The sequence below is a fragment of the Carcharodon carcharias genome, chromosome 23 (assembly GCF_017639515.1).
Source record: "Carcharodon carcharias isolate sCarCar2 chromosome 23, sCarCar2.pri, whole genome shotgun sequence".
Lineage (NCBI taxonomy): Eukaryota > Metazoa > Chordata > Chondrichthyes > Lamniformes > Lamnidae > Carcharodon > Carcharodon carcharias.
The window spans coordinates 20756128-20783814 of record NC_054489.1 but is presented as its reverse complement, the minus strand read 5'-3'; the positions used below and the strand labels follow the sequence as shown (position 1 = coordinate 20783814).

The window sequence follows — 27687 nt, the reverse complement described above, 5'->3', positions numbered from 1 at the left end:
AATATCTCAAAGGGATATCTCATTAAACGTTATGGAAAGAATCCCATTTACTTGAATAATGAAAAGGAACTGTTTTGGACAATTAGAAAGGGGTTAGATTAATACTACTGAAATCTGCTTGAAATCATAAAGTAAATGTTCCCTTTTCTGATTTGGTTGTGTGGCATTGTTAACTTTCCCTTTGCTTCAAGCCACTTTCACAAACCGCAATTGGAATTCATTGTATGTGAAATTGTTTAAGAACACTGCAAACACACTGGAAACTGCCACCATTTTAAAAGGCTATGATGACAGTACAATGATTAATTTAATCAGCGTGATTAATTGATGTTGCTGTTTTATAATGCTGATCCTCAGTGCCCATTTACTTACTGCTTCTAAATAATCTAACTCCTTTGGAATAGGGGCAGCCTACTTATAATGAATATCAATAGGCCGTATTTGTACTGCATAATAGGTAGACTTGGCAAATCTGAGTAATTACTTTTACCATGAATAGCATAAAACATTTGGAACCGTATTTAATGATGGTACATGAAAATGATGCAAAACATCATTAGCTTGTTCCTTCGGGAAAACTGCATGCAGTCTTTTTAAATTATTGATTACTTTATTCTTTATATTTTACTCAAAATCTACAACATGGTAATAATTCCGAGGAATATTTTGTAGCTGGTGTGTAATCTAACAAAATACAGAGTGCAATGGTTGTGTGGATTTAGATCAGATTATTAAAGGCAGCAGGGAGCAGTGGGGAGGGCTGCTTCTTGTAGTTTGTAATGCTATACCACACGGTGGCTAAACCAAGGGTTAACAGCTGTGATTTCTCTACACACACGCAGCTCCTCGGATCACTTGAGTGAATCAGCAGAGACAAACCTCTTCCTGGAGAGCTAGGGAAAGGGAAAATTGGCAACATCTGTCTGTACCATCCTCACCACTCTTAATGGTTGATTCAAGGATTCTGTGGATTATTCTTCTGGGATGAGTTTGCCTGCCTTTCCACTGATAATAAGGGAAGAGGGCTGCACATGAGACATCCAAGCTGTGAGATGAATAATTATTAAAAGAGAAAAATAAAAGAACCATTCAATCATAAGGCACTGTTCTCATTTTAAAAGAAAGAAAATAAATAATTTATACAGTGTCTTTCATGATCTCAATGCATCCCAAAAGCAGTTTAAAACCAATGAAGTACTATTGAAGTGTAATCACAGTCTTAATATAAGAAATACAGCAGCCAATTTGCACTAAGCAAGCTCCCACAAGCATCAATAATGACCAGATCATCCATTTTAGTGAGGTTGATTGAGGAATAAATATTGGCCAGGACATCAGGGACAACTCCCCAACTCTTCTTTGAAATAGTGCCATGGGATCTTTTACATCCACCAGATCAGACAGAGGGGCCTCAGTTTAAATGGAATGTCAGTCTAGATTTTTGTGCTCAAGTCACTGGAGTGGGACTTGTACCCACAACCTTCTGGCTCAGAGACTACCAACTGAGCCACAGCTGATATTTGGTGGATGTAGTGGGAATAATTCAAAGCATCATTCATTGTACTAATGAAATTTACTTCACATGAATGTTGGAGATAGTGTTTCATATGCAGGGCTATTTATTGATATCAGAATTTTCAAAGTCTTTAGCAAGCTCGTATCTATGATTGAAAATCTCAGACATTAATTACTTTTATTTAATTCAAATATAATTAATGTAATTTATAAAATTAGTTAGATGGTCACCAAGCAATCCATGCCAGCTTTACATCTGCCCAGTCACAATTTCTCCATGGTAACAGAAGGGCATTCAACTTCTGCCAGGCAACCACATCAACATTTTCTGAGCTCATGTCAACAATTAAAAATAAGTTAAAGGAAATGGGAATGAAGGGATATGGAACCAGGGCTACAGGTACATGGGATTTGGATGGCAGTTTATGTGGAGTATAAACACCAGGAACTCTTTAGACTGAACAGCCTATTTCCATATTGCATTTTTTACTCTATTTATCTGTCTCCAGATAATGTGATAATTGTTAATCCTAAACTTAACACCAGGTAAAAACATAGGAATACAAGCTGTCATGGATGTTAGCACAGAAGTCGACCTTTGAAGCCTGGGAAATTCCCTTCAAAAACAGGGGTTGACTTATACACCAAGTATAAAAGCGGACCGCCAGCGTGGGTTTGAGTGGTCACCATTTTGAAATGTCTTCAGCATCTGACGCAAAGAACGGTGCTTCTAAAAAAACCCCTGTGCATCTTCGCAACACAGCCTGTATTGCCTGCTTGACCCCTTGCTCCCAGTTATAAGGTGCCTAACTAAAACATGCATTTGTGCTATGAAAAATTGAGGCTGATTACTAATGCAAGTAGAGCATGTCGTGGCTGCAAAATGGGGGCCGAGTATATGCAAAAAGCATGATTTTTGGGGCCAGAGAAATAGGTTTGTGCTATACATTGGGTCAACCTATATGCTGAGATTTAAGATAGCCATCACATCATCCTGCACACTGGACACTGAATTAGAAACTAAGCTGTTTAGTAGCTTTTCATCTTTGCCCATTGCCCAATATTCTTTCCTTTTGTCTCCACTTCTTTCGAAGGTACTGACTCACGAGTGGATACGGTTCCAGGTACTGTAAATTGGTTAATCTTCATCTGTCAGCTCCAACGCTGCAAACAATTTGCTTGTATGGAGCATCACCACCAAGACAGTTCCTACCTTTGGTCACTGCCCACACACACACGCACTTTCCAGCCAGGGTCACTGTACAGTAATGAGATGCAGCAACCCAGTCCAATTTACCTCCCTGCCTAATCGAAGGGTGCTGCCACCTTGGCTGAGATCAATTAACTCAGACCAGAAACCTAAGCCGAGATCTTCTTAATTCGGTATGTTATGGTACACATTCTTCTACTCCTAGCAATATGGGATGGGCAACAAATGCCAGCCTTGCCAGTGATGTCCACATCCCATAGATTAATAAATTAAACATAATGTGTAATTCAAATGAGATTCCGAATACAGTCTTGAAATTTTGTTAGGTTAATGTTACTTATCTTGCAACAGGCATTTCCATTCCAAATGCCTTTGGCCCGAACCTTACCTACGCTGCTCAAGTTTTGACGTCAAAAAGGGGCATGTAGTGAGTGTTGATAAAACCATTTAAGATGTCGACACATGACACTGAACTTTTCAACAGTAGAGGGTTTAATAAGGAATCCATTGGCGACATTGTTTTCCATTATACTGCAGATTTCGGTCACACTGGGCGGGATTTTGCACTTTGGGTTACTGCTCTTGATATTGGGGGTCAAAAGCGGTGCCCTCACAGCAGTGTTAACATATTTGGCGGATTGCGGTAGCTGCTGCGGTCAGGTAGGGGGGGCGTCCTCAGAATCTTCCATGAGCGCTTGGCCCCCTGGTCCACCACCAAGCAGTGACACTGCAGGGGGCCTGCAGGTCAACTGGAAAATTCCAGTCAGTCTCTGATCCCTGGCCTTAAAGTAAGCTTAACCTGGTACCCAGTGCTTGAGGATGGATAGCCCTCTGAACCGACCAGGCCTTCCCCAAAATGGCTGGGGGTGGGGGGGGGGGAGCTGGCAAATTGGCGCTGCAGCCAATGGGGTGAAACTATGGTCCGGCCACTATTGTCCCACCCCACCAGCCTCAAAAATCCCACCCACTGTGTAGCATGCTCAGCATGATGTTGCTGCTCAGCATGATATTGAACCACCCAGACCAAGAAGATCCCGACTTTGATTCCTTGTCTATGCTGAGTTAAATTATATCAGTTGGGAATGGTAGTGGAGGCTACAATTGCTGTCAGGACCCTTGTTTCAGTATTCTTCTTCACCCCTGACTGGTGAATGCACATGGTGCTAGGTGAACACAGGGTTACAAGTTATTTGATTAGTCTGCCGATAGTCACTGTTTAGGTTTCACTCATGAAGAAACATCAATGGGCACAGAATTGGAGGGCAATTGGTAACTTTATAATGATAACTGGGGAGGCATTAGTGTCGTTTGGGAAAAGAGGAGGGAAAATGTTAGGAAAAATTTGGAGGTTTATTTTGAAGATTTAGGTGCATCAGTATTGTCAAAGAATGCTATTCATGCTTAAAGATTGTCAGAATAATTACCTTTGTTTCAGCAATAGGAACATTACCTTACAGGATGTCTCAGATTTGTCAGAGTGACTTTTCAGGTCAATCTGCCACTGACAGTCATAATCAATGAACAGGGATTGCTCTAAGGCACCTGTCGCATTTTGATATTTTTCTAAGCTTCTTCTTCTCCCTCGACCAGCCAGGCCTGTGGTGGTGATGGCAGATCACTCGGGGTTGCTGGGGCAACATGCACTTTTTACATGCTTGCTGTAGTCTGGGAAGATGGATGGTGATGAGAGAGGCTCCAACTTTCTTTCCATCACATATGGCTGACCAGGAATCTCTCCCATTCTTACCACCTGCTGTTGCCATGTCTTGGAACGATTTGCAGGTTGTTAATCAACATATTGGGCTGCCTTATGAATGCACCTTGCTTGGCCATCAAGTCCTGGGGTGGGACTCGAACCTGTTGCTTTTGGTTCATTGGCAGGAACGCTACCTACTGTATTATTGTGAATCTGAGAATCAGAAATTCTGTTTACTGGGAAGTAACCTGGCGCTTCCTGTGGATTTATATGACAAACGATTGCAGTTGGCTGTTTGTAGACCCATTTTCTTGTGATCTGTATCCTCTTCTGCAGGACTGCCAGTGAATGAAGCAATAGCATCCTCGAAACGTGAAAAGTTTGTCCTTCAGATTCAGCGTAAACACCATGCCTGTTCTGTCAACAGCAGCAGGTACATTATTACAGTTTCCTTTATGCTCAAGACATTCAAAATTAATTTAAACAGAATTCAATTACAATTCTCTGAATGAGTTCCTCGCTTAATTTGTAAAACAAGCACCATTTTTTTAAAGTAGCCATGTTTTTGTTAAAAAAAATCCTCAGTTTTTAACCAAATTTTGAATTATGCCTTGATACATGGGAATGAAATTTTTGTTGAAAATGCATCTTAAAAGCCAAGTATTATCCTTTCACTTGCTTATCAGTTTGGTGACATTAACCCTCAGCATAGCTATTCACATATTACTCACTGGGTTCTTGGCATTTGATTACTGCAAGTAACAGCAGAAAGGTAAGCCTATCCCTGAAACAGAACAAATGGGGCAGAAATTTTCACTTGGTGGGTGGGCGCGTGTAGGATGATGTTTCCAAAAGCAAATAAAAATAAAATAAAAACTTTAAAATTTTTCATTAATAACATGTCCCTGCTTATGTCTCTTCAGCTGCCTCAGGGAGATTATGCAGTGCTCACTTACGCGCATGTGTGATGTTCACACTCAGCCCACTCGCCTTCCCACCCCCCCCTCCACCCCCCCCCGCCGCACAGGCAGCACTCAGTCCTGCCCCTCTCGTTTCACGCTGGGTGGGCCATAATTGGTCTGCCAGCATGAAATCGCGTTCGGGTGCCGATCATGGGCGGTGCCCACCAAGGGCAAAATTCAGCCCATGGTTTGTTAGAAATGCAGGGTGACGGGGTAGTACAAGACTGCTGAAGACATGAAATTCGAATCATTGGCTAATCTCAATTCAAAACTCTTCCCAAAACTTAGAACAAGCAATCCGTGTGCACAGGTTGATGTAACATTTAGGGTTGCCGTCAAATAATTAAAGAAAGAAGAACGATGGCAGTGAATTGAAGATAAAAAAAAATCCGTATATGGGAAAATATGCGAAAGGCTGCAATAAGAGCAATGGAAGAAGGATCATACAAGTTCGAAACATCAATGCTGTTTATCCCTCCGCAGATGCTGCCAGACCTGCTGAGTTTTTCCATTATTTTCTGTTTTTGTTTTAGCTTTTCAGCATCCGCAGTATTTTGCTCTTAACTCTGGTCCTGCACAGTTTTCAAATGTGAAATAAAAATAAGGGTGTGTGTGTTTACTGCGAGCAGATAGAAAGCAGCAAAGCTGTGAATTCTGCATGAAAAGATTTCCGAATATATGGTGGGTAAATATTAAGGCTAGGGGCTCTATGGTGCAATGGGTAGTATCCCTGCCTCTGAAACTCTGGGTCAAGGTGTGTTGATCACAAAGCCAACCGGTTGAATATCAGGATGCAAAATCCTTCAAACATATGGTTATGACAAGTGGTAAGGGTGAGAGAGGTTCCCGTGGTAAGGGTGAGAGAGGTTCCCGTGGTAAGGTTGAGAGAGGTTCCTGGTCAGCCATGTGATGCAAAGACTCTACAATCACTATTCATAGCTCTAGATTACAACATGGATGTAATGTACATGTTGCCACAGCAATTCGGATTCCCTGAGTGAACTGTAACACACCACCACCAAGCACTAAGGGGCAAATGTAGAGAGTATAAAGATAGCCAGGTAATTATAAACCACACACAAGTGTAAGAGCTCATATACCAACAAGGAAACATTCCTGGTTTTCTCCTAAATGCAGTGATTGATGCTGGCAAACTAGCAACCATCTGGTATCACATTCCAGGAGCCAGGCTTCAACTTGATTCAGGGAAGGGCTGAGGTTAATTTTCAGCTAGCCTCTCGAAAGTAAATCTGGTGTTATGAGCTGAGTGCCTGTTTTAAAAACTGACCATTTTTTATTTCCACTAATGTCAATTTGATTAACGATACCAGACCTGCATCAACGTTTTACTCAAACTGCAAGTTGATAATTATACTCAGATATTGAGTAATTATTTGACCATTGGGCAGTACAGCCAAATTTAATCTGGTCCTCTTCTAGTATCTCCATACATCTGCTGCTAGATACAAGAGTGAGATATCTTCCACACATCAAGGACATCCAGCTCAATTTTGGCACCTCCACACCAATACTTGGACCTCACTGATACCCGTACCACACAGTGCATTATCCACTGGGCAATTAAACAGTCTAAAGAAAACATGATTTTGAAGAATTTGCATTTATATATCCTCTTTCACAATTTCAAGATACTCCAATGTGCATTACAACCCATAGATTACTTCTGATGTGCGATCAATGTTATTGAGGCCAATTTGTACACAGCAAGATACCACAAACAGCAGATAGCTAAATGATCAGTTTTTGGCTAAAATGCCAGAACTTTCTGTTGTAGGCCATAAAACCGTTTTTGTTGACATGAACAGGCGGGGTCAGAGTTTGAAGTACATTCAAGCAATACCTCAGATAAGGCTGCAATTCCTCAGTTATTAATGTAGAATGTGTACTGAGGTTCATTGTGGGGCATGCCTACAGAGTTCAGACTCAGAAACAAGACTGCTACCACTGAGCTACGTTGACCCTAATGGAGCACAATGAGCAAAAAAAAGACATCAGAAATAGAAAGGATCAATCAATTGTCAAAATTAAAAGTTCATTAATTCATATATTAAATTATGAGTTCAAGGTTAAAAAAATCTAAATGCAGAGGGAAAAAAAGAAAAACCTTAGTTTTAGGTTTATAAAAACTACATCAGGATTGCATCATAGAGGAGTTTTCAGGTCAGAGTAATTAAATTAGCCAATTAGTGAAGTACAAGAGTAGAGGTTAAGCGATAATGACTGCAACAGCCCCAAGTGATTAATTCATTTTTCAACTATTATTATGACCTACTTGGATAAAATGAAACATCCCAAATTTTCTTCTTTTAGAAACATGAGATGTTAACTCTTTGATCACTGAACGTCAGTAATTTCAAAAGCAGAAACATATCCTGCAGAAAGGATTACTGTAAAGTATAATTGGTCTTTCATAATGTCAGAAGACTTTAATCTCAGAATAAATTTTGGGCATATTTGTAATGTATATATGCAGCTTTGCTTCAGAACTATTTATTTCTAACTATTTTTTTTATTCATTTACGAGATGTGGATGTTGCTGGCAAGCCCAGCATTTATTGCCCATCTTTAATCGCCCTTGAGAAGGTGGTGGTGAACTGCCTTCTTGAACCGTTGCAGTCCGTGTGGTGTAGGTACCCCCACAGTGCTGTTAATTATACCTTGGGTTGAAACTAATAACTAAAGTCTATTTCAGTTATTAAAGATCAGCAATACAAAATAACTTTATCAAAATATAATCTTGCGATTATGATGGGATTTCCAATTTCTCCTTCACTATCTACAAGTGATAGATGCCTATGTTATGTTCAGGTGGTTGATCTCAGCTGGAGAACAGCATGGGGCATTACACATGTAACTGAAATAATGAAGGTAGATGAATCCATTACAGCTAATTTGTGTGTATTTCTAAATTACAATTTATACTGAAGATAGAATGTTACATTTTGCTATAAATTTGTAACTGACATATTTCACAACATCCAATCCCCACCATGCAGTTATTTACACAAAAGAAACTCTCCCACTGACTGGCTTGAAATTTGAATGTTGTCTCACACTGAATGGATAAATAATTGGGTATAAATCGCAGACTAGCTTTGTCCAAAGAACTTGTCAATATTTGTCTATAACAATATTTGTCTGTAGCACTATTTGTATGTAACACCATACAAATTTTCTCAAGCACAGCATTCAATATAAACTCTGGGGGATCACAAGCCTGATGGCACGGAGGGGTTAATTTAAAATACTTTGGCCTATAAGTACTAAAAAACAATTTTAGGAATGTAATTCAATTAGTGACTTTTCAAGTCCTCATCTTTCCTTTGTGGCCTATAATACCGCATGTCAGCCTCAGTTAAGCCTGATGGTTATGATATCAAGCCCAAATGCAGACACTTGAGCACACAATCTAGGCTGGCACAACAGAGTAGAACTATCAGAGGGGTTGTCTTTTGGGTGAGATGCTAAACCAAGGCCCGTGACTGCCATTTTTGGTGAATGTAAGGAATCCATGGCACGGTTGAAGAGGAGCAGGCATTTACTCTGCCAATATTTCTTCCTCCATCAGCATCACTAAAACAGTTTTATTGGTCAGTTTGTGTTGTGAAAATGCTATATAAATGTAGGTACATTGCTCTAATGTGTTTGCAAATATTAACAGAAATAAACAACTCAACCACAAATTTGCTGAAAGCAATTCATGGGCGGAATCGTCTGTGCCTGCTGGCATTGGGTATGTTCGGTGGCGTGAGCGGCCAATATGGCAAGGCGGCCAAAAATCGGCTTCACGACGTCGTGAAACTGATTTGCAATCATCTGCTCAGCCCGTCGATGGCAGGCTGCATTTCCCACCATCAGGCATTGGGAACCTCATTGTAATACATCAGAATAGCATTATAAGGTCAGGCCGCCGGACTCATTCCCCCACCGCTGGATTGTCTGCCCATGCCGGCTTGATCACACGCTGACATGTTTCATAACAGCATATAAAAGGTGTGCACTTGGCAGGGGTGCACTTTTTGGGGAGCTGGGAGCTGAGTGCACAGTAACATTGCGGAGCGCTCGCCAGGGAATGCCTGTTAGACTTCAAGGTTGAGGTGCATTGGAGGGGGTGGGGGCAAAGGCTGCTCTGTGGTTGAAGCGGCTTTGAGGTAGGGGCAAAGACTGTCCTACAGCTGAATGTAGCACACAAGCACATGCGAGGTGGAGGGTAGGGGGGTGTGGGGTGGTGGATGTGGGCTGTGGGGGTTGGTGGAGGGGGTGGATCAAGAACCAGTGTCACCAAAGACTGTGCATGTCTGGGGAACTGGTTGATCACATCTGCCAGCTACTGCAGGATTTGGCGCCACGTGGACATGGAGGGCATCCACTGCCAGTGGCCGTGCAAGTGACCAGGGATCTCAATTTCTACGCCAGTGGCTACTTTCCGGGCTCCACAGTTGAGTCTGTGGGATATCACAAGCCTCCACCCACAAACACATCCATGAGGTCAGAGATACCACCTTCATGACAGCCACACAACTTTATGCATTTCACCCGGGACCAGGAGAGTCAGAATGCAAGAGCGATTGGATTTGCCCAGGTCTTGGGTTTGCCATAGGTGCAGCATGCCATCGACTGCACTCAGTTGACGCTAGGTCTCCGTCACAATACACGGTCAACTGTGTCAACCACAAGGGATTTCATTTGCTGAATGTGCAGCTGGTGGGCGACCACCACAAACGCATCCTGCAGATCTGCCCACAGTTTCCAGGGATTGTGCACAACTCCTACATTCTCAGTTGGTCACAGATCCCTGACGTCTTTCAGGGTCCACAGAGGCTGCAGGGTTGGCTCCTCGGGGACAAGGGCCACCTGCAGAGGACTTGGCTGATGCCACCCGTGCAGCGGCCTCAGACTGCAGCAGAGCGAGGGTATAAAGAGGCTCATGCTGCAACTCGCAACTTGGTGGCGCAAACCAAGGGATGCTGAAGATGAGGTTGTGGTGCCTGGAGCGGTCTGGTGGAGCCCTGCAGTATAGTCCACAGAGGGTGTCACGCATCGTCGTTGCCTGCGGTGCCCATTACAGCCTGGTGCTGCAATGGGGTGAGGAGCTGGCTGAGGAGGAGATGCGGGAGCTGGAGGAGGATGCCGATCATGGTGAAGGCGAGGAGTGCTCCAAGGCGGCGATGAGGTCCTTGCAACGGCCAGATGAGGCAGGCACTCGGGAGACCCTCATAGCTGCTAGATTTGTGGAGGATGATGACGACATGCACTGAGGAGACACCATAAGATCTTCACATTGCATCTGTGAACATCTGACTCTAGTCTGGCTTATGGCAGTGCACATACCCTCTGTGATAATGCTCCTGTCATGTTGATGCAGTGGAGGCCCTAATAGTTGCTCGTTTGCAGCAGGATGATGACAACATGCAGTGAGGACACTCCATAGATCTTCACACAGCCTCTGAGAATGTCTGACTCCTGTCTGGCCAAGGGCAGCTCGCTTGCACTCTGTGGTCAGGGTCATATCATGGAGACGCAGCAGCCATGAAAGTTTAAAAGCAACTAATCCTTTGTCTGCCTTCTGTACCTGACCCCTTCAGGAGCACAGTGTCACCGGTCACAGATGCTGAAGAGATGGGGGTCAGCCCCACCTTAAAGGTGCTGAGAGCACACAGAGAGAATGATGGAACTCTATGATGCCTGCCCACAACATTCTGGCATCAATGATGAGCACTGTTGAGATGCAAGATCATTAATGTGTCCAGCAAGTGTGAGGCCAGACCATCACTTTGGTCTGAAGGCTGCACTAGGCTGGAAGAGGCCCTGGATTGTGACACCTGCCTTTATCTTGTGTTGAAAGGTTTCACATCTGAGTGACATGAACACTGCTCATCAGAACAAGGAGCCATAGGCAGGAAGGCATTCTTAAGAGTTTATTGACAATAGTGAACATTATGTAAAAGTGATTAACACCCATGCCCAGGCTGTACAACTACATCTTCTTAAGGCTTGGCCTAAATAGCCAAGTGGTTATGGTAGTGGGTTTGTAACCCCAAGATCAAGAGTTCAAATCTCACAATGGCAACCTATGAAATAATGTAACTTCATCTGAAACAGATGGAAACAAGTTTGTACTCAAAAGAGTTATAAAAAAAAGCCTACAAGTCGCTTGGCCTAAACAGCCAAGTGGTTATGGTACTGGGTTTGTAACCCCAAGATCAAGAGTTCAAATCTCACAATGGCAAACTATGAAACAATGTAACTTCATCTGAAATAGATGGAAATTGGTTTGTACTCGAAAGAGTTACATCTTCTTACCCGGTGCGGAAGGGGGTCAGGAAGGAGGAGGACCTCCTCATGAACCTGGGCCTGGCCAAGTTGGCCATTAACAGGTCCAGTCGACGGGGGAGTCCCGCCCAATTGTTTTTCCCTCTTCCGTGGCTATGTTCGCGGCCGGATGTCCCTGGAGAGGGAGCACACGGTGTCTGCTGGCACTCTCGAGGCCTTCCGTGCCCGGTGGGTACCGCGGGGACTGGGGTGTTTTGTTAACCCCTTTAATCACATTTTGATTTAAAGTTTGTAAGTTTCCTTTAAACTTTGTTCTTGGTTTTACAGCTGACCTGAATTAGGGGCTGTGCCTGATTAATCCCAATTTTGTTAATTTGGTTTTATTGGTTTTAACTCGAAAGAGTTACATTCTCTTAACACTTGGCCTAAATAGCCAAGTGGTTATGGTACTGGGTTTGTAACCCCAAGATCAAGAGTTCAAATCTCACAATAGCAAACTATGAAACAATGTAACTTCATCTGAATAGGAACAGATGGAAACATGTTTGTAACTCAAAAAGAGTATCAAGAGTTCAAATCTCACAATGGCAAACTATGTAACTTCATCTGAATAGGAACAGATGGAAACGTGTTTGTACTCGAAAGAGTTACATCTTCCTAACCCTGCCACTACATCTTGGTTCTCCCCAGGGCATCCACAGCGGAAGTGGAGGCAGCCTGTTAACTGCAATGCCCTGTCTGTGATGATCTTGACAGGCGTCCTCTGGAAGGCAGAGACCGGGAGGTCCCCACCCTGCTTTCGGGGTCATGCTGTGTGGCAGTGGCTCCCTCCTCTTCCTGTGGAGCTGGAGCTGCTGAGGTCACAGGAAGAGGCGATTCAGATGGGCAGGAAGCTACTGGAGTCACCTGGATAAATTTCCTCAGGGGGTATAGCTGCTGATCCTCTTCCCTATGGATGCCCAAGAGCCCCAGGCTGACTCCTTGAGTAGAAAGGGTAGCTGGAGTGAGATCGAACTGCCTCGCATTCCTCTTGCATACACACTATTTGGAGGCCAACTTTGGTGTCAGCGATGGAGTTCAGCCAGTGCAGCAGTGCAGGAGCGATGTCCTAGACCGAAGTCTCCATGGCAGCCGCAATTCTACCAGTGTTGACCTCGGTGCGTTGGCATGCCGGTGCTATCACCTTAGCCTGAAACCAGGCAGACTCCTCCATCGTGCCTTGCAACCTGAGAAGTGCAGCGGACATCCTTTCCTGATGTTCCTGAGCTTGCCTTTGCAGCTCCAGAAACTGTGACATGAACGAGTCCAGAGGCTCGTCGTCTGATTCGGCCTCAGCACATTTCTGGCCTCCAGCAGTCCTCTGAGTGCTGGACACCTGGGAAGTCCCGACAGCTGCCTGCTGTGGATCAGAAAGTGCAATGTGCTCACCAGATTGTGATCCCAAGGCTACTCTAGAACTAGGTCCCATTGAGGTGTGTGTCTCTGCACTGGTGTAGGGTGTGGGCGAGCACTGTGACTGGTCTTCAAGGAGGGGCCTTCAGATTCCTCATCAGAGGTTTCTTCAGGGCTTGGAGGCTCTATATCATGGATTCCATCAGCTGTTTGGCAGATATGCCTATGGAAGCAAGGAGAGATAATTAGTGCATGGTAGTGGCCTGTGAATCAGGATACATCACTCTCAGCATAGTTGTTTGACGGATGTTGCGACTGCTGGATCCTCAATTGGCAGAGCACCGCCAACCTCACCATCAGCACAGGAATGGTCCAGATCCTTGCTGGACAGCTGGATGGCTGTGTTTTCAAAGTCCGTGAGGACCTTAATTTCAGGCATTCCTCCAGTGGTAAGCAACCTTTCCTCCTTGTGTGCCAGCTTGTCCCGCATGAATAGAGATGGAGAGAGTGTAAGCAGGATGCCTGCCAGGCCTGATGATAAGTGTGCCTGGCACGTGTGGCTGGTGAGTGGTCCGATTGGATGGGATTAGGGCAATGAAGTTGTGTGTGAGAGAGTGAATGGTGATGCCCCTTGAACTGGCAGTGAGTGAGATCCCTGTGGATGTGTGATGAATTTGAGCATGTGAGTTGAGAGTGATGAGAAGAGTGACTTAACCTGGCAGAACAGAAGAAATCATTCATCCTCTTGTGACTGGGTGGCTATCCTCTTTTACCACCACTGCCACCACCTCTCAAGCCAGATTGGTGATGTTGCTGCCCAACCTGCGGCCAGAGCAGGGGTAGAGAACATCATGGTGAGCCTCTACTGCATCCAAAAGACACTCGAGGGACATGTCATTGAGCCTGGGGGCTGCAGTCTTTTTGCCTTTCAGGGCCATGTCTTCTTTGCAGCAGTCGTGGGTTGGAAGCTGTGAGAGGTGTGCACGCAGCTGGACTTTAAATAAAGCGTCTGGCGTGATGAAGCGACGAGGTGATGGTGTGGCGGGTGAGTGAGAGCCTGCCCGCCATGGAACTGGCATGTTTCCTGGGAATGCATAATTAATGCAACAGGTTTGGAACAATACAGCATGAAAATACACCATTGCGGCCAGCAGGTAAAATGTCATTTTTCCCACCCGCTAGCACATTTAGTGCAAGCCTGGGACGATTCCGCCCCATGTTTCAAAGAAATGGTTATTGAGAGGTGTGCTGATCAGTAAACACAGGACCAGTGATACAGTTCAGTAATTTTCTCCACACAGATTCAGCTGGAGTTCATTGTTAATAGCTTGAGGGACATAGATGATCTAATTAGTAAAAACTAGTGCCATGAAAGGACAGTTATTCCACTGGGGATGATACAGAGGTACGCAATTACGCAGCCGCCTTAACTACAATCAACTGCGTTATCACCTTGCACTATGAGCATATCCAGAGTAACAGCCTCAGCAACACTACTAGGTGTAATGAGTTTATCCAGTGTAATGTTCATATATACTTTGAAATTCCACAGCAAATCTTTATATCATATCTTGTGTGCTGAAGCCAAATTTCACTGTTACCAAAGCAACGTCACTAAGCTTTTGGTGTAATGAAGGAAGTAGCAAATTTGAGTTCAGTTAAATTAAACAGTAAGTTTATCATAAAACTGATGCATTCTTTGATTCACAGAGTGACTTAAAGTATACCTAATCCTTCAGATTGCATTTGTTGGGTTGTGAACTCAATCTAAAATTAACTACATATTTAATAAATCTTCTTCCATTCTCTGCCCAAAGGCAGGTCTGACTCACAGCACCACAACCTCCACCAACGAGACAAGTCTCACATCCACCCTAGCTGGGATTAAAGCAAAATACTGCAGATGCTGGAAATCTGGAATAAAAACAGAAAATGCTGGAAAAACTCAGCAGGTCTGATAGCATCTGTGGAGAGAGAAACAGAGTTAACACTTTGGGTCTGTATGGCTCTGAAGAAGACATTTTCTGTTTTTATTTCACCCTAGTTGGACTATGGATTAAACCCTGCGCTGCTGGCACCAATCTGATCCACTCCAGCCAACTGAGCCAAACAGTTCCCCAAGGGATCAGAGTTGCTTTTACACACATGTTGTAGTCCGTAGCTATGAATAGTGATGGCAGAGGCTCCAATCTTTCTTCACATGGCTGATCAGGAATCTCTCCCACTCTTACCGCCTGCCATTGGTGTGTGTTGGATGGATTTACAGGTGGATATTCAACCTGCTTGGCTGTATTATGAATGCGCCTTCCTTGGCCTGGAGTGGAAGTTGAACATGGAGCTTCTGGCTCAGAGGCAGGGACACAAGCGACTGTGCAACAAGACCTCCAACACTTGATAAACAACAACAACACCAATAGCTTCCTGTAACTGAGCTGAAATTAACACATTAAAAATAAAGAACTTATATTCATAAAGCACCTTTTATTTGCTCAGGAAGTCTGAAAGCAGTTCACAGTCAATGTGTAGTCACTGTTCAAATTGAGGTAAACATGACAATTTATATACAGCGAGGTCTGACAAACAACTTTGAGATAAATGACCAAATAATCTGCATTATTGTTATTGGTAGAGAAATAAATGTTGAATATGACTCAGAGATATGCCCTGCTGTTTTGAGATTCAGCAAGCATAGAGAAAATGTAAATGAGTCATCAATTTGATACTCATATATTTATGAAGTATTATTGCCCAGCCCTTTATAGCGTTAGTAAAGAAAGATTAATATTTGGATTTTCATAATAAGTGGGTAAGAATTAGATGGGAAATGCAGTGTGATATCATTTAGTTATAAGTTTTAGGAATTAAAACATTGGAATAATTCCCTTGTGTTCATTCCTGTCAATTGTTCTCTTTAGAGCAAAGGGGGCTAAGAGTAGAATTGATGGGAGTGTTTAAAATCATGAAGGGCTTAGATAAGAATAAATAAAGAGAAATTCTGTCCAGTAGCTGAAGAGTCAATTAGCAGAGGGCACAGTTTTATAATGATTGACTTAAAAACCAGGGGTGATATGAGGAAATACTTTTTATATGCAACATTTAATCAGGATTTGGAATGCATTGTGTGATCGGGTGGTGGAAATAGATTTAATAGTGATTTTCAAAAGAGAATTGGATAAACACTTTAAAAAGAAAATATTGCAGGAATATGGGAAAGTGTAGGGGCGGGGGTGTGGGACTAATTAGATAGCACTTCGAAAGAACCAGCACAGACTCGATAAGCCAAATGAGCTCCTTCTGTACTCTTTCTATTATATGATTCTATAATTACATTCTATGTTCACAGTGATTGAAATGATTGTAGGAGACTTGCAACAGACCACCATGTTGGAAACTAAAGAATTATGAAATCTATAAAAGGATCCATTCATATTACTCAAAAATGTAGATCCATTTTTGATTTAGAAATGTTCCTGTATGAAAAAGCAGCACTTTGATAAACATATTATTTTGCCTTAAAGAAGAAATTAAATCATTAATTTATAAATGTTAGTAGATGAGGTCAGAAACCTATGTACTTATTGTTAACTCTCCATTATCCCTTGTTACCAATTTATATGCAACTGTTTAAAGGAACCCCTGAATGAAATGTTTTGTGTCCAGCTGACATAATGCTATAAGTCTCTTTTGGGGATTATGGATGACAAAGTGGATTATGCATTGCATTTCCTATTCATGGCATCGCTGGAGTAATATACAAAACCCCAAAGTTTTTGTGAGGGTTCCACTGGGCTACTGGAATCTTTTTCTTCTTAGGCAGCCCCTCAGGATTGAGGATGACTTGTTTCCATTCAGGTTCAATGAGTTTTGAAATAGCTGGTAAGTCTGATGTGCGATCTACAGACTCTGCTACATGTGGCAGGTGATGCTTAAAGAGTTGGGTACATAGATTATTTGCACACCCTCCAATGCCTGGACTTCACCTCTACATGTTCCCAGCGAAATCTCTCAATGTGTTTGGTGCCATCCTGAATGAGCCTTAGCCATATTGGTCACAAGCCAGAGTCACCCATGAATCCTCGGGTATGTATTACGTCTGAGTAAAGCAATTGCTTTGAGAGTTTGGTGTCAGGCACATGAATGAAATGTCCTGTCTAGTGGAGCTGGTTTTGAGTGATTAGCACCTCAATGCTAGGAAAGTTGGCTTAGAAGATGCTGCTGTTGGACCACCTTTCTTGCCACTGGATTTGGAGGATCTTGTGAAGACACTGCTGGTGGTACTTCTCGAGTGCTTTGTGGTGCCTGAAGTAGGTTGCCCAAGTCTCCAAAGCATAGGAGCATGGGGATCACTGCTGCCCATATGGTAACATAAGCTTATTCAGGGGTTTAGGATCCTGGTCCTCAAATACTCTTTTCCTCAGTCAGCCAAAGGCTGAGCTGGCATGTTGGAGGTGATTATGAATTTTATCATCTGTATATGCCTTCATCAAGAGGACGCTCCCAACAAATGAAAAATGGTCCACATTTTCAAGAATCTTGGTATAACTCCAATAGAACCCAATGGAAAAGACTAGATTCATTTACTCTGGGACCCCTTGATTCTGGGAATTCTTAGTTGGACTTGTAAGGGGTGGAACTTCCACATGCCCCTTACCAAGAGGACAAAAACTCCCTACATGTAGGGTTCTCATTTCCCCAGCTAATTCAAGACTCAGCATGGTGGATCACGAGTTTTGTGGCATACTGATGGGTGCAACTAGGCCTTTGGATCATGGGGTGGTGAGGTTATTTGGGAATGGGCAACGTCCAGGTTGCAGAAGTAGTCTAGAACCAAACAGAAAAAATATTGGTTTTCAGACCCTTTGCATGGATGGCTTAAGAAATGCACCTCTCCAATTGACAGTAGGTACCTGAATTTCTGGCTGCATGGGGGAGGCAGATTCTAGAATAATGTCCACAATGCTGGGCTGCCCTGTGCTATTTAGGTTCCCACTTGCCAACCATACAAAGTCTGGTGGGAGGGGATTGGTGGACGCAGCTGTAACCACATGGATTGTGGTCCGTGGATTTTAAGGCTGGAATGCATGCTGACATACAAAATCCTATTCAGTGAAACAAATGTTGAGTCGAGGTGTTGGGTAAATACGCAAATGTGTATCCCTTTAAAAAATCTAGGACCACAGGGAAAGCAAATGGTCTCAAATTCTTTACTTGGTCTGCTAAATAACAAAACTTTCTGAATAATGCCCAACCATCAAGGAATTGAAGATAAACACCAGACTCCCCGACACGGTATCATTGTGGTGTTTTCTGTAGTAGTCCCATGGGTATCATTGTGGTGTTTTCTGTAACAGTTCTATGGGTATCATTGTGTTGTTTTCTGTACAGGATTGCATGAGATACTGGCTCTGCTGACAGCACAGCTAAGACCAGATGCCAATCTCACAGCAGAAATTGGCTTCCTGACAGAAGTCTTCAGTGAACACAGTTTCAACTCACTCATGAAGGTATAGTATTGCAAACGGTGTAGTGTAGACTCTAGCGCTATACCTTAACTATGTTGTACTGTGACATTAAACACCCTGCTAGCCCTGGTTTTGGGAGAGCTAGTTTAGATGTGATTCCTGGGAATAATGGAGACAACATTAAAGAACATTTCACATAAACTTGACTGAAAGTTTAATGCAGAGTAATATTGAATGCACCACACTGTGAATCAATCTACAATAACCATTAGATTTTTGGTTTCCATTCTTGTGTAATTTTGTTCTGTTTTAGTTACAAGTCATCTTTTTTGCACATCTTTACTGAGATATGTGCTTTATCACTGAATGTCACAGGATGACAGTTCCATACCTGAGCAGCAACCCCTGAAGTCTGCCTGTTTCTGTGCTGTTCACTTAATCACAGTGGATGGAGTAAATGTTGTTTAAATAGTCTCTGTTTCCATTTCAGATTCATCAGAAGCTCCAGCAGTTTGTCAGGCAGGGGCCATCTCCTGCCCTACATAGCGCAGCAGCTTTAGCAGAGGATGTAAGTAGCTACAAAAGGGTGCTCAGCAACAGAAATCCATTGATCAGGATAACATTGTGCACATCTTTGCATGAGAAGTGATTTTGATATAGGAAATGTTGAGATCAACAATGTGATTCCCCTATAGTGCGATAGAATGATACTTCTCTGCATAACATTTACCGGTGGTCAGTGGGATGTGACACCATCAGCAGTAGGCCAGGCAAATACAATGTCCTGTTGGTAATGCTGAACTTACACTGGCAAAATTAAGCTACCCGGAACCATCCTTACTGCTTAATATAATGACAACTTTTAGGATGATACAAAGTCTATTGTTTTTAATACTCTTTAAAGTATAGTGACCATATTTTTGTGCCTCATATTAAAATTGATCATATTGGTAGTAAATTATACAGCATTACAGTAAAATCCCCTTGAAATGAAATTTCATTTCCCTAAATAACGTAAGTATAGCAGGAGGTCCATTAAGTCAGGAAGTGCCTAAGTGAACACTGGCTGGTGTAGGGATTTGAAATTAAATTAGAGACAGATCCAGGGCAGTGCTGAATCATCACCAGGTCACACAATTCTCAAGGCAGCTGAAATGAAAAAGAAATGAGAATGTTTCCTCTTGCCTCAGAAACATTGCATAATAAGAAAAGATGAAGGAGGAAGAAAAATATTGCGAGAAGAATTTAGAAATGAGCAAGAGCTCAATACAACTGACCAGATAGAAATATAGTCAACTGAGACTGAGCTGCAAAGAGGGTTAACCTCTTCTTGGAACTAAATCTAATTAGCAAATGTAATTAAGTAATTCAGTAAATAGCAAGTTGAATGAAGTACTTTATGACCGAATGTATTGGCTCCATTGATCTGGGGTTTTATTCAATTGTTTCTAGTGAGCTAAATAATGTAAGGTTGCCACAATTGCCCTATAACTGGGCGGTCTGTCTCTGTCTGTCTGCTTGTACCTACTCCCACCAGGAGATTTGCTGTCATGGTATGCCATGTTCCTCTGTCTTGTACAATCCCCATACATTCATTATATTTCATCCACATTCATCAATCAACTATGCCCCATTTTGCCCTCTAGAAGAGATCTCTAGCTTTTCATCTCTGATCAAATGGCCGAAACACTGACATTTTCTTTTCTATTTGTCACTTTTTAGAGTTCTTTTTGCTCTTGCAACTTCAAGTCCTTCTTCATTTGTCTTATGGTCTGCATATGGAATTTTTAGCTTATGTGAGAGCACCCACATTTCAAAGATCTCTATTTTCTTCCACAGATCTTCATTTATTGTCCAGGACAATATAGGGCAGTGGTTAATTATAAAAGGAGAGCTGTTTCATTTAGTTCATAAGTAAAGCAGAATATTTGATTCTTTTTCTTAATATAAATTTATATATATATATATATAAATCTTATTTCCTTAAGAACTTTCATTATATATATCTTATGTAAAACATTTTTGATAATAAGTATTAGATTTTTAATGCATTCAAGTTAGATCAAATCAGGAATGTGATTAAATTAAATAGTATTAAAGAACCAGGGTAACCATGAAGTGTACTTTAAGTTTACTGTTTAGAACCATTATTGAATACAAGCTGCAATTACACGGTGATGCAATGACAAAGCTATCCCGAAAATACACCAAGACTAATGCAATTACCAACCAGCGAGTTTCTTATTAGAAATCTAGGCCTTTGAAGAAGGCTGCTGGATACGGCTGGGGGTCACCATTCCTATTCACAAAAGTTTCTTCACTGTTTGTAACTCATTCAGAAATATAAACATGTAGAAAGCTTGTGAGTGAATCACAATTGTAAGTAATACTCAGACTGAACAGGCAGTGACTGATCGTTTGGGCATACTCGTCTTTTTTCTGTTCTTAGCAAGTCTTGTGTTTTTCATATTTTAAAATTCATTTTTAAGGTATGGGTGTCACTAACAAAGCTGTATTTCTCACCCTTAACTGAGGGGCTTGCTACACCATTTCAGATCATAACCACTTTGCTATAGGCCTGTATTCACATATAGACCAGACTGAGTAAGGACAACGGATTACCTCACCTAAAGGACATTAGTGATCCAGATGGGTTTTTACATCAATCCAATAGCTTCATAGTTGCTGATTCTACTTTTTACACACTGCCTGAACTTAAATTCCCCAGCTGCCAATGTGAGGTTTGACTTCATGTTTCTGGATCATTAGTCCAGGCCTTTGTATTACTAACCCAGAAACATAACTACTTTGCTACCATTCTCTTAAATGATTCCCAATCAATGGGGTATGAAAGGTTAGAATTTGAAGAAAAAACAGACCTCACCAGTGAAGGGCCAATGGTATTGGGAAACTGAACTCTTCTCCACAGTTACCATGACTTTGTTGTGAATATTGGTCCTTACATTTGGCAAAAAGGAGTAAATTTCTGTGACAACAGCTATAGTCAAGACAAGAAGAAAAATTTGAACATTGTTACTTTGGGATAATGTGCTTTTCTTATCCATGAGATTGCTCCTTTATACATAGGCATTCTGTTTGTTGCTATGGTGACAGCTCTCAATTTTCCTCTTTGTTACCTTCATATTGATGAAAATTCTGGCAAAGATATATTGAATCTAAAGTTAGAATCATAGTAAATAAGCCTGCCAAAATACTGGGCCCTATCTTTCAAGAGAACACATGACTGATGCCCTTCTTCCCACTTAGTTAGCCCATTTTGTAGAATACAGCTTTGGGATAGTTCATGTCAAACATGCAGACAAAGTAATATTATGCCTGTCAAAATTCCAAACTGGATTCCACATGGGGTGACACGCCAACCCATTACTCTTGTCCTGAGTCTCAGCCATTGTCTGGAGTCTCAGCCATCTTCTGCTTCTGATAGTAGCTCTCAATATAAACTTTTTGAAGAGTGTATAAGAAACACAATCTTATTAACTCTCTATTAGCCTTGTTATACTACATGTTATATCAATAAAACTATAATGCATCTGGGAGTGATATTGCTAAACTGGCATAGATGGGGACATGATAAGTTAAATCAAGTAGTAATGATTAGGCACCATTCAGAACAGTAAAAATGTATTTTTCAATTGTGTTCTCAGAAAACCTCAGTGGCCATTTTAGTAGCCAGGGTCAGCACCTGGCCCTATATAGAAGCAATATATTTCTAATTCATTGTATGTCAAGCATTTGAGGCATTTCTGAGAATTGGGTTAAGGTGAAACATAAATGTACATTATTGTGGCCTCTGTTTTTTTTTAAACTACTTGTAGGTATCAGAAGAGTTGCAGAGTGGGCCAAACAATAATGACATAAGGGAACTGATGCAGTTATTGGCCAAACCACACCTCCAGGTAAGAATGCTGTGTAATGTGATCACATAATGCCACACACTATTTTATTAAAAAGCACCTCTTTGTAGGCAAATAATTACCCTTTTTAGTTTTAGATTATTTAATTAATCTTTATTTTGGAACGTCATCTTCGAGAACAAAATTTAAAAGTGCAGAAAGCAAAATTGGCTCAAAGATTTTGAGCAAGTGATCAGCCTTAGCACAGTGATAGATCTCCCTTGCCTAAGTCGGAAGATCATAGGATCAAGTCACACACCAAAGATACACAGACTGATACTCAATGCAGTACTGAGGGAATGCTACACTGTGTAAAGTGTTGTTTATCAAATGAGGCATTAAACCAAAGCTCGGTCTACCCTCTGAGGTAGGTGTAAAAACCCTATGGCACCATAAGGCAGGATCTTTAGGTTGGTGAGCTGGGGGCTGGGCCCACTTGATGTGTGGGATGACATCGGGCTGAACTCCCTACGTCACCCCACATCATCTCCATGTTCAGATTGGTGGAGGCGCAGCCGAATCAGCTGTGCACCCGCCAACCTGTCAACGGCCTTTTGAGGCCATTTAAAAAGTCATTAACCTAATTAATGGACCTGCCTGTCCAACCCTCAGAAAAAGCATGAAACCTCATCCACGGGCGGGATGAGGTTTCATGAGGGTTTTTAAAAATGTAATAAATGTTTGAGTTAAAGTGATGGACACGTCCCAACTCATGTGAGAGTGTTTTCAAATTTTTTCACTGATCTCCTCAGGGAGATCAGTGCGCTCTTTCGTACGCATGCGTGAAAGAGCGCACTCCCAGCTGAAGGAATCCCCCCCCCCCACCACCCCTCCGCCTGCACAGGAAGCGCATAGTGCTTCCTGGCAGATGTCACACTGGGCGCTGATTGAAGGCGCGCTGCCCAAGCCCACTCCTGCACTTTCACCCCGACGGGGGAAATGGTTCTTCCCGGCATGATGCCCTGTCCAACATTTATCCTTCAACCAACTTTACTAAAACAAGCAACCTCAGTGTGCACAAATTAATTGCTGCATTAACATTACAACAGTAACAACACTCCAAAGGTAATTCATTGGCACGGACGCACTTTCAAACATCCTGTGATCATGAAAAGCTATCTATAAGCTCTTACGTTTCTTCTTAGCACCATAAAGCTTAAGACCATAAAAAGTTTCATACGAAAAACATCAGGTCAAGCTATTGGAGTAGAATTAATATTAATAGTGTCTACTCTTTCCCTCCACCTATTCCCCCTCACAGGGCAGCCAAAGGATATGTCAGTCAAATGGCCATTCTTTATTTCTGAACCTTATCAATGAATGATTGCTGGCTAGCTGAATGTAGCATCATAACTGAGCTCAATCATGTCCTCACCTAACATCTATAAGGACACATGGCTGCATGGGTGTAAAGAAATAAGAGCAGGAGTAGGTCATATGACTCCTTGAACCTTAGGTGGAGTTGTCTTTATTTTCAAAGCAACACATGTCAAAATAGGTTTCACTGTGGCACAGAAGTGAGAGAGACTGTTGTCAGCTCAGCAATGGCCAGTCTGATGCCAGAACCACATTCAAAGGTTCATGTCCAATCAGCCAAATACATTCGTACACCGATGTAATGCAGGGCAACCACTGAGAAAACCCATTCTAAAAATGCTTAAAGCTGGAAAAAGCACCACAAAAACTTGTATACTTTATAGGCTGCAAATTTTCACTCCCTTCATTTGTAGACATGTAAACAACCTCTTGCATTCAATTTTGTTGTTTAGTGTTAGTCATAACCTCCGAGCACCAGAACAATTTCATCTAATTATATTACATTCACCACCACAAAACAATAATATTTCTTGCTGCTCAGTGCCAGCAATTCTTAAGGGGTTTTATTGGTAACCTCACTGGACTGGAAACCAACGTGACAAATATATTAACAAGCAACAATATTCAGAGTTCATCAGGGGCCTAGCAATGCCAGATGTAAGTGTCATGAAAATGTAATAATTTTCATAATATTGCGATTTATTGTAAAGGTAGGTTAATAGTGGGGGTTTGGATTAATTTCTCTGTGTGGATGTGTGTGGAGGGGATTTAGTTGAATTATAGACAGCTTGTCTGGAGCTTTTGAGTGTTCAAAAGGGAAGCTAGATTTGAAATGCAAAATACATTAACATAGCAAAAGTTTTAGAATGTGATGTATGAGGAACATTTGCATTTTTAGATAAAACCAGAGTAGTAAATTTCAAAGAGATGGTAAGATCACCTGGCCATAAGAGGCTAAGCCAAACAATGTGTTTATTTTCCCCAAAGATTACTGTAATATGAGTACTATGAAAGATTTATATTATGAGAAAAGTAAAGTTGCAAAGGCATATTGTAACAATGGGATTTACATTAAAAAGGAAGAAACATGTATAAAAGGGCTGAGGTTATGTGTAAGCAGAAGGCATTCTAAGATCTAAACAAGTGTGAAAAGCCTTCAGCCTCTAGGTATCAAGTGGCTGTGTACAGGAACTGAAGCTGAGAAAACTCACTGTGAATAACACAGTTTCACGTATTGAGTGCTTTACTTGGGTCTGTTGAAATTTATTTGTTTTTAGTGTTGCCTTAACGAAGGTGTAATTGGGTGGCAGATTAATTAGGAGAGCTAGGAGTTGTCATAGTAGTAATTTGTGGACCTATGTACTTAGAATCTACGTACTTAAAATCATTTCTTTTATTAATAAATGTTTAATTTAATTTTGTGAAAAAAATTCTAAGATTTGGTGGACTTATTACTACTGAATTCAAGGCCAGAATTTTTCCCTCATCTGGCGGGCTCGGCAGGAGCCAGTGGGGGCGGTCGGGAAGCCAACTGCTGCCCACGATCAGCTCCACACCAGGCTTTTACACGGGCGGGCCAATTAAGGCCCACCCAGTGTAGAACACGACAGCAGCAACAGCGAGAAGGGGCGGGCAGGAACGGGAGCTCATTGTCCGCTGGGTCCAATGGTGACCTGGCAGCCAATTCAAAAGCAGCTGTGGTAACCACTCAAAGGCTGCCAGTGAAGCACTTGCACCTCGTGATGGAAATCATAATGGGTGAACACGGCAGGCAGGAGTACAGGTCAGCAGGGCAGCCGGCCCCTCATTTTTTGGATGAGTGTCTCGCTGCCCTCCTGGAGGAGGTGGCAGCCACGCAGCGAGATCCTTGTCCCCAGGGAAGGGAGGAGGAGACCCTCCCACCTCACCAAAAATGCCTTGAGGAGGTGGCATCCAGGGTGAGCTCCCTCAATGTGGTGAGGCGCACATGGGTGCAGTGCCGTAAGCAGCTCAATGATGTCCTGTGACCCAGAAGGTTGAGTATCATTTTGGCATTGGTCACTCAGCACAGCAGTTAGGGGCTGCCCACCCCACACCTCTAGGATCTCAGAGGTCTTAGAATGTGAGTGGCAAATGTCAATGAGGCAGAATCTGGTCAAGGGGGTGAGCCTTGTCTTCTTGGAATGAGTGTTTTGTGGCTGCAGGGTCACGAATTGGCTGAGCCCTGCGAGGTGTTCCTCAGGCAGGGTTGGCCAGGCTGCATTGGCCCTGTAGGTACAGGGTGGACTAATCAATGCTCCTCTGTCCTTTCAGGAGAAGACATCCTATAGCAATACCAAGAGGATTTGGACTAGCAGTGGTCCACCCACCTACTCATCCTAACTCTATATGAGCAGGAGGCCCTGGATTTGGAGAGCCGCCAAGTGCCTGGGTCAACTGGCCACAGTGATGTTGGGGTGCCACAGGGAGGTAAGAGTGCAGTGCACTGAGGTCAGAATGTCCGTAAGGCCAACCATTCCACTGTTGTCTCTATATTGATGTGAGCCTCGAACATGGAATCCCCATTGATAATGGAAAGGCGAGGGCACCCTGATCCGAATGCCAGGCATGTACAGTAACAGTGTAATGACTTCAACTAATTACATGTCTTTGTTCTTCCTTTCAGGTTCACCAGCAGCCCATCGGGGTGAGGAGCCTGAAGGCCCATTTCTAACCCCAGAGGACAGCAACCATGGAAACGCACATGCCTCACACCCTCTCAGCCAAGCAGGCACCAGCGCAGGTACCAGCACCTCGGTGGGCATTACATCGGCGGCTAGTATCTCGGTGCATATCAGTGAGGGCACTTCACACTCGCTTGAGGTGCAGGCGGAGGCAGAGAGTGCCCAGGGCACCGGCAGTCGGAGGACTGTTGGGGACGAGGAACATGCTCAGTCGGTGGCTGATGATGTGCCTTTGGAGTTGTCCCTGAGGCAGCAGATGCTGGAAGTCCAGCAGGGTGTGCGGGAGGATCTGGCGGAGATACATGAGGGAATGCGTGCCATGGTCTCGGTGATGGGGAAGTTCATGCAGAGCATGAGCAATACAATGACTCTCATGGCACAGCCTCCTCCATGGAGAGAGTGGTGATTCTCATGGAGAGGCTCCTCCAGGATCTGAATCAGGGGTCCCTGGGGATGCATCGGACCTGCAAGCCCTCACACTGGTAATGACCTCAGATGGTCACTGTCAGTGTAGGAGATGGATTGGGCACCCAGTATCCCAGCTATGTGCCCATTCATCAGTGGTGAGCAGGGAGGTCCACAGTGACCTCACATTGGCACACAAACTGCCTGTCATTTCTGCAGGCTCCTCTCAGGGCACTCCAGATGATGGCAACAGCTCCTCCGCCCCTCTGCCAGTGACCGTGGCGTCTGATGAGGCTGCAGCAACTGGGGAGATGCCAGCTTTGGCACTGGCAGCTCCCTCTCAGGCGGGGCCAGCACAGGCTCCACAGGCCAGAGGGTGCCCACCAAGGTCAACAAGGCCAACAGGACAGCAGAGTGAGCAGGCTGTCTCCAATGCCAATGCCAGCGAGGGGGGAGCACTTAGACACAGCACCCACAAGCAAAAGCACCTGAAGCACAACATGGGCTTATCACTGGTGATTTTTTTTTCCCCCAATTTTACATTAAATGTTAACAGGTGCAATGGATAACACCCATCAATTTAATTTGTATTATGTACACCAGGCACCACATCATTAAATGTGTTTGTGTTCAACAAGCCTCTTCATTAGTTCTGCAGGTGAAGGGGAACCCATGATGTTATGAGTGACTTGTTTGTCACTGAACTTCATTAAAATTGCACATAGTGCATGTTGTTGACCAAGTAAATGTTCCTGTCAGGTATCGAGTATGAAGCCTGCAGCCCTGGCATGTGGTGGTGGTTCTTATTTGGTAGGCTA

At 43.0% G+C, this 27687-nt stretch overlaps 1 protein-coding gene across 10 annotated transcripts in view; it reads left to right on the top strand.

Annotated features, from left to right (window-relative positions):
- mpp3a (membrane palmitoylated protein 3a) overlaps window positions 1–27687 on the top strand; it is a 95386-nt gene that overhangs the window by 16985 nt on the left and 50714 nt on the right. For 8 of the 10 annotated variants that reach the window (XM_041173481.1, XM_041173480.1, XM_041173486.1 and 5 more), the window contains 4 exons: window positions 4758–4854; window positions 18455–18573; window positions 19022–19099; window positions 22368–22448. In XM_041173481.1, coding sequence (XP_041029415.1) covers window positions 4830–4854; window positions 18455–18573; window positions 19022–19099; window positions 22368–22448 — 303 coding nt within the window. In that variant the 5' untranslated portion in view covers window positions 4758–4829. Of the gene's footprint in view, window positions 1–2609; window positions 2640–4757; window positions 4855–15527; window positions 15613–18454; window positions 18574–19021; window positions 19100–22367; window positions 22449–27687 lie in introns of those variants that run through there. The other 2 variants (XM_041173482.1, XM_041173487.1) reach the window with 2 other exon arrangements.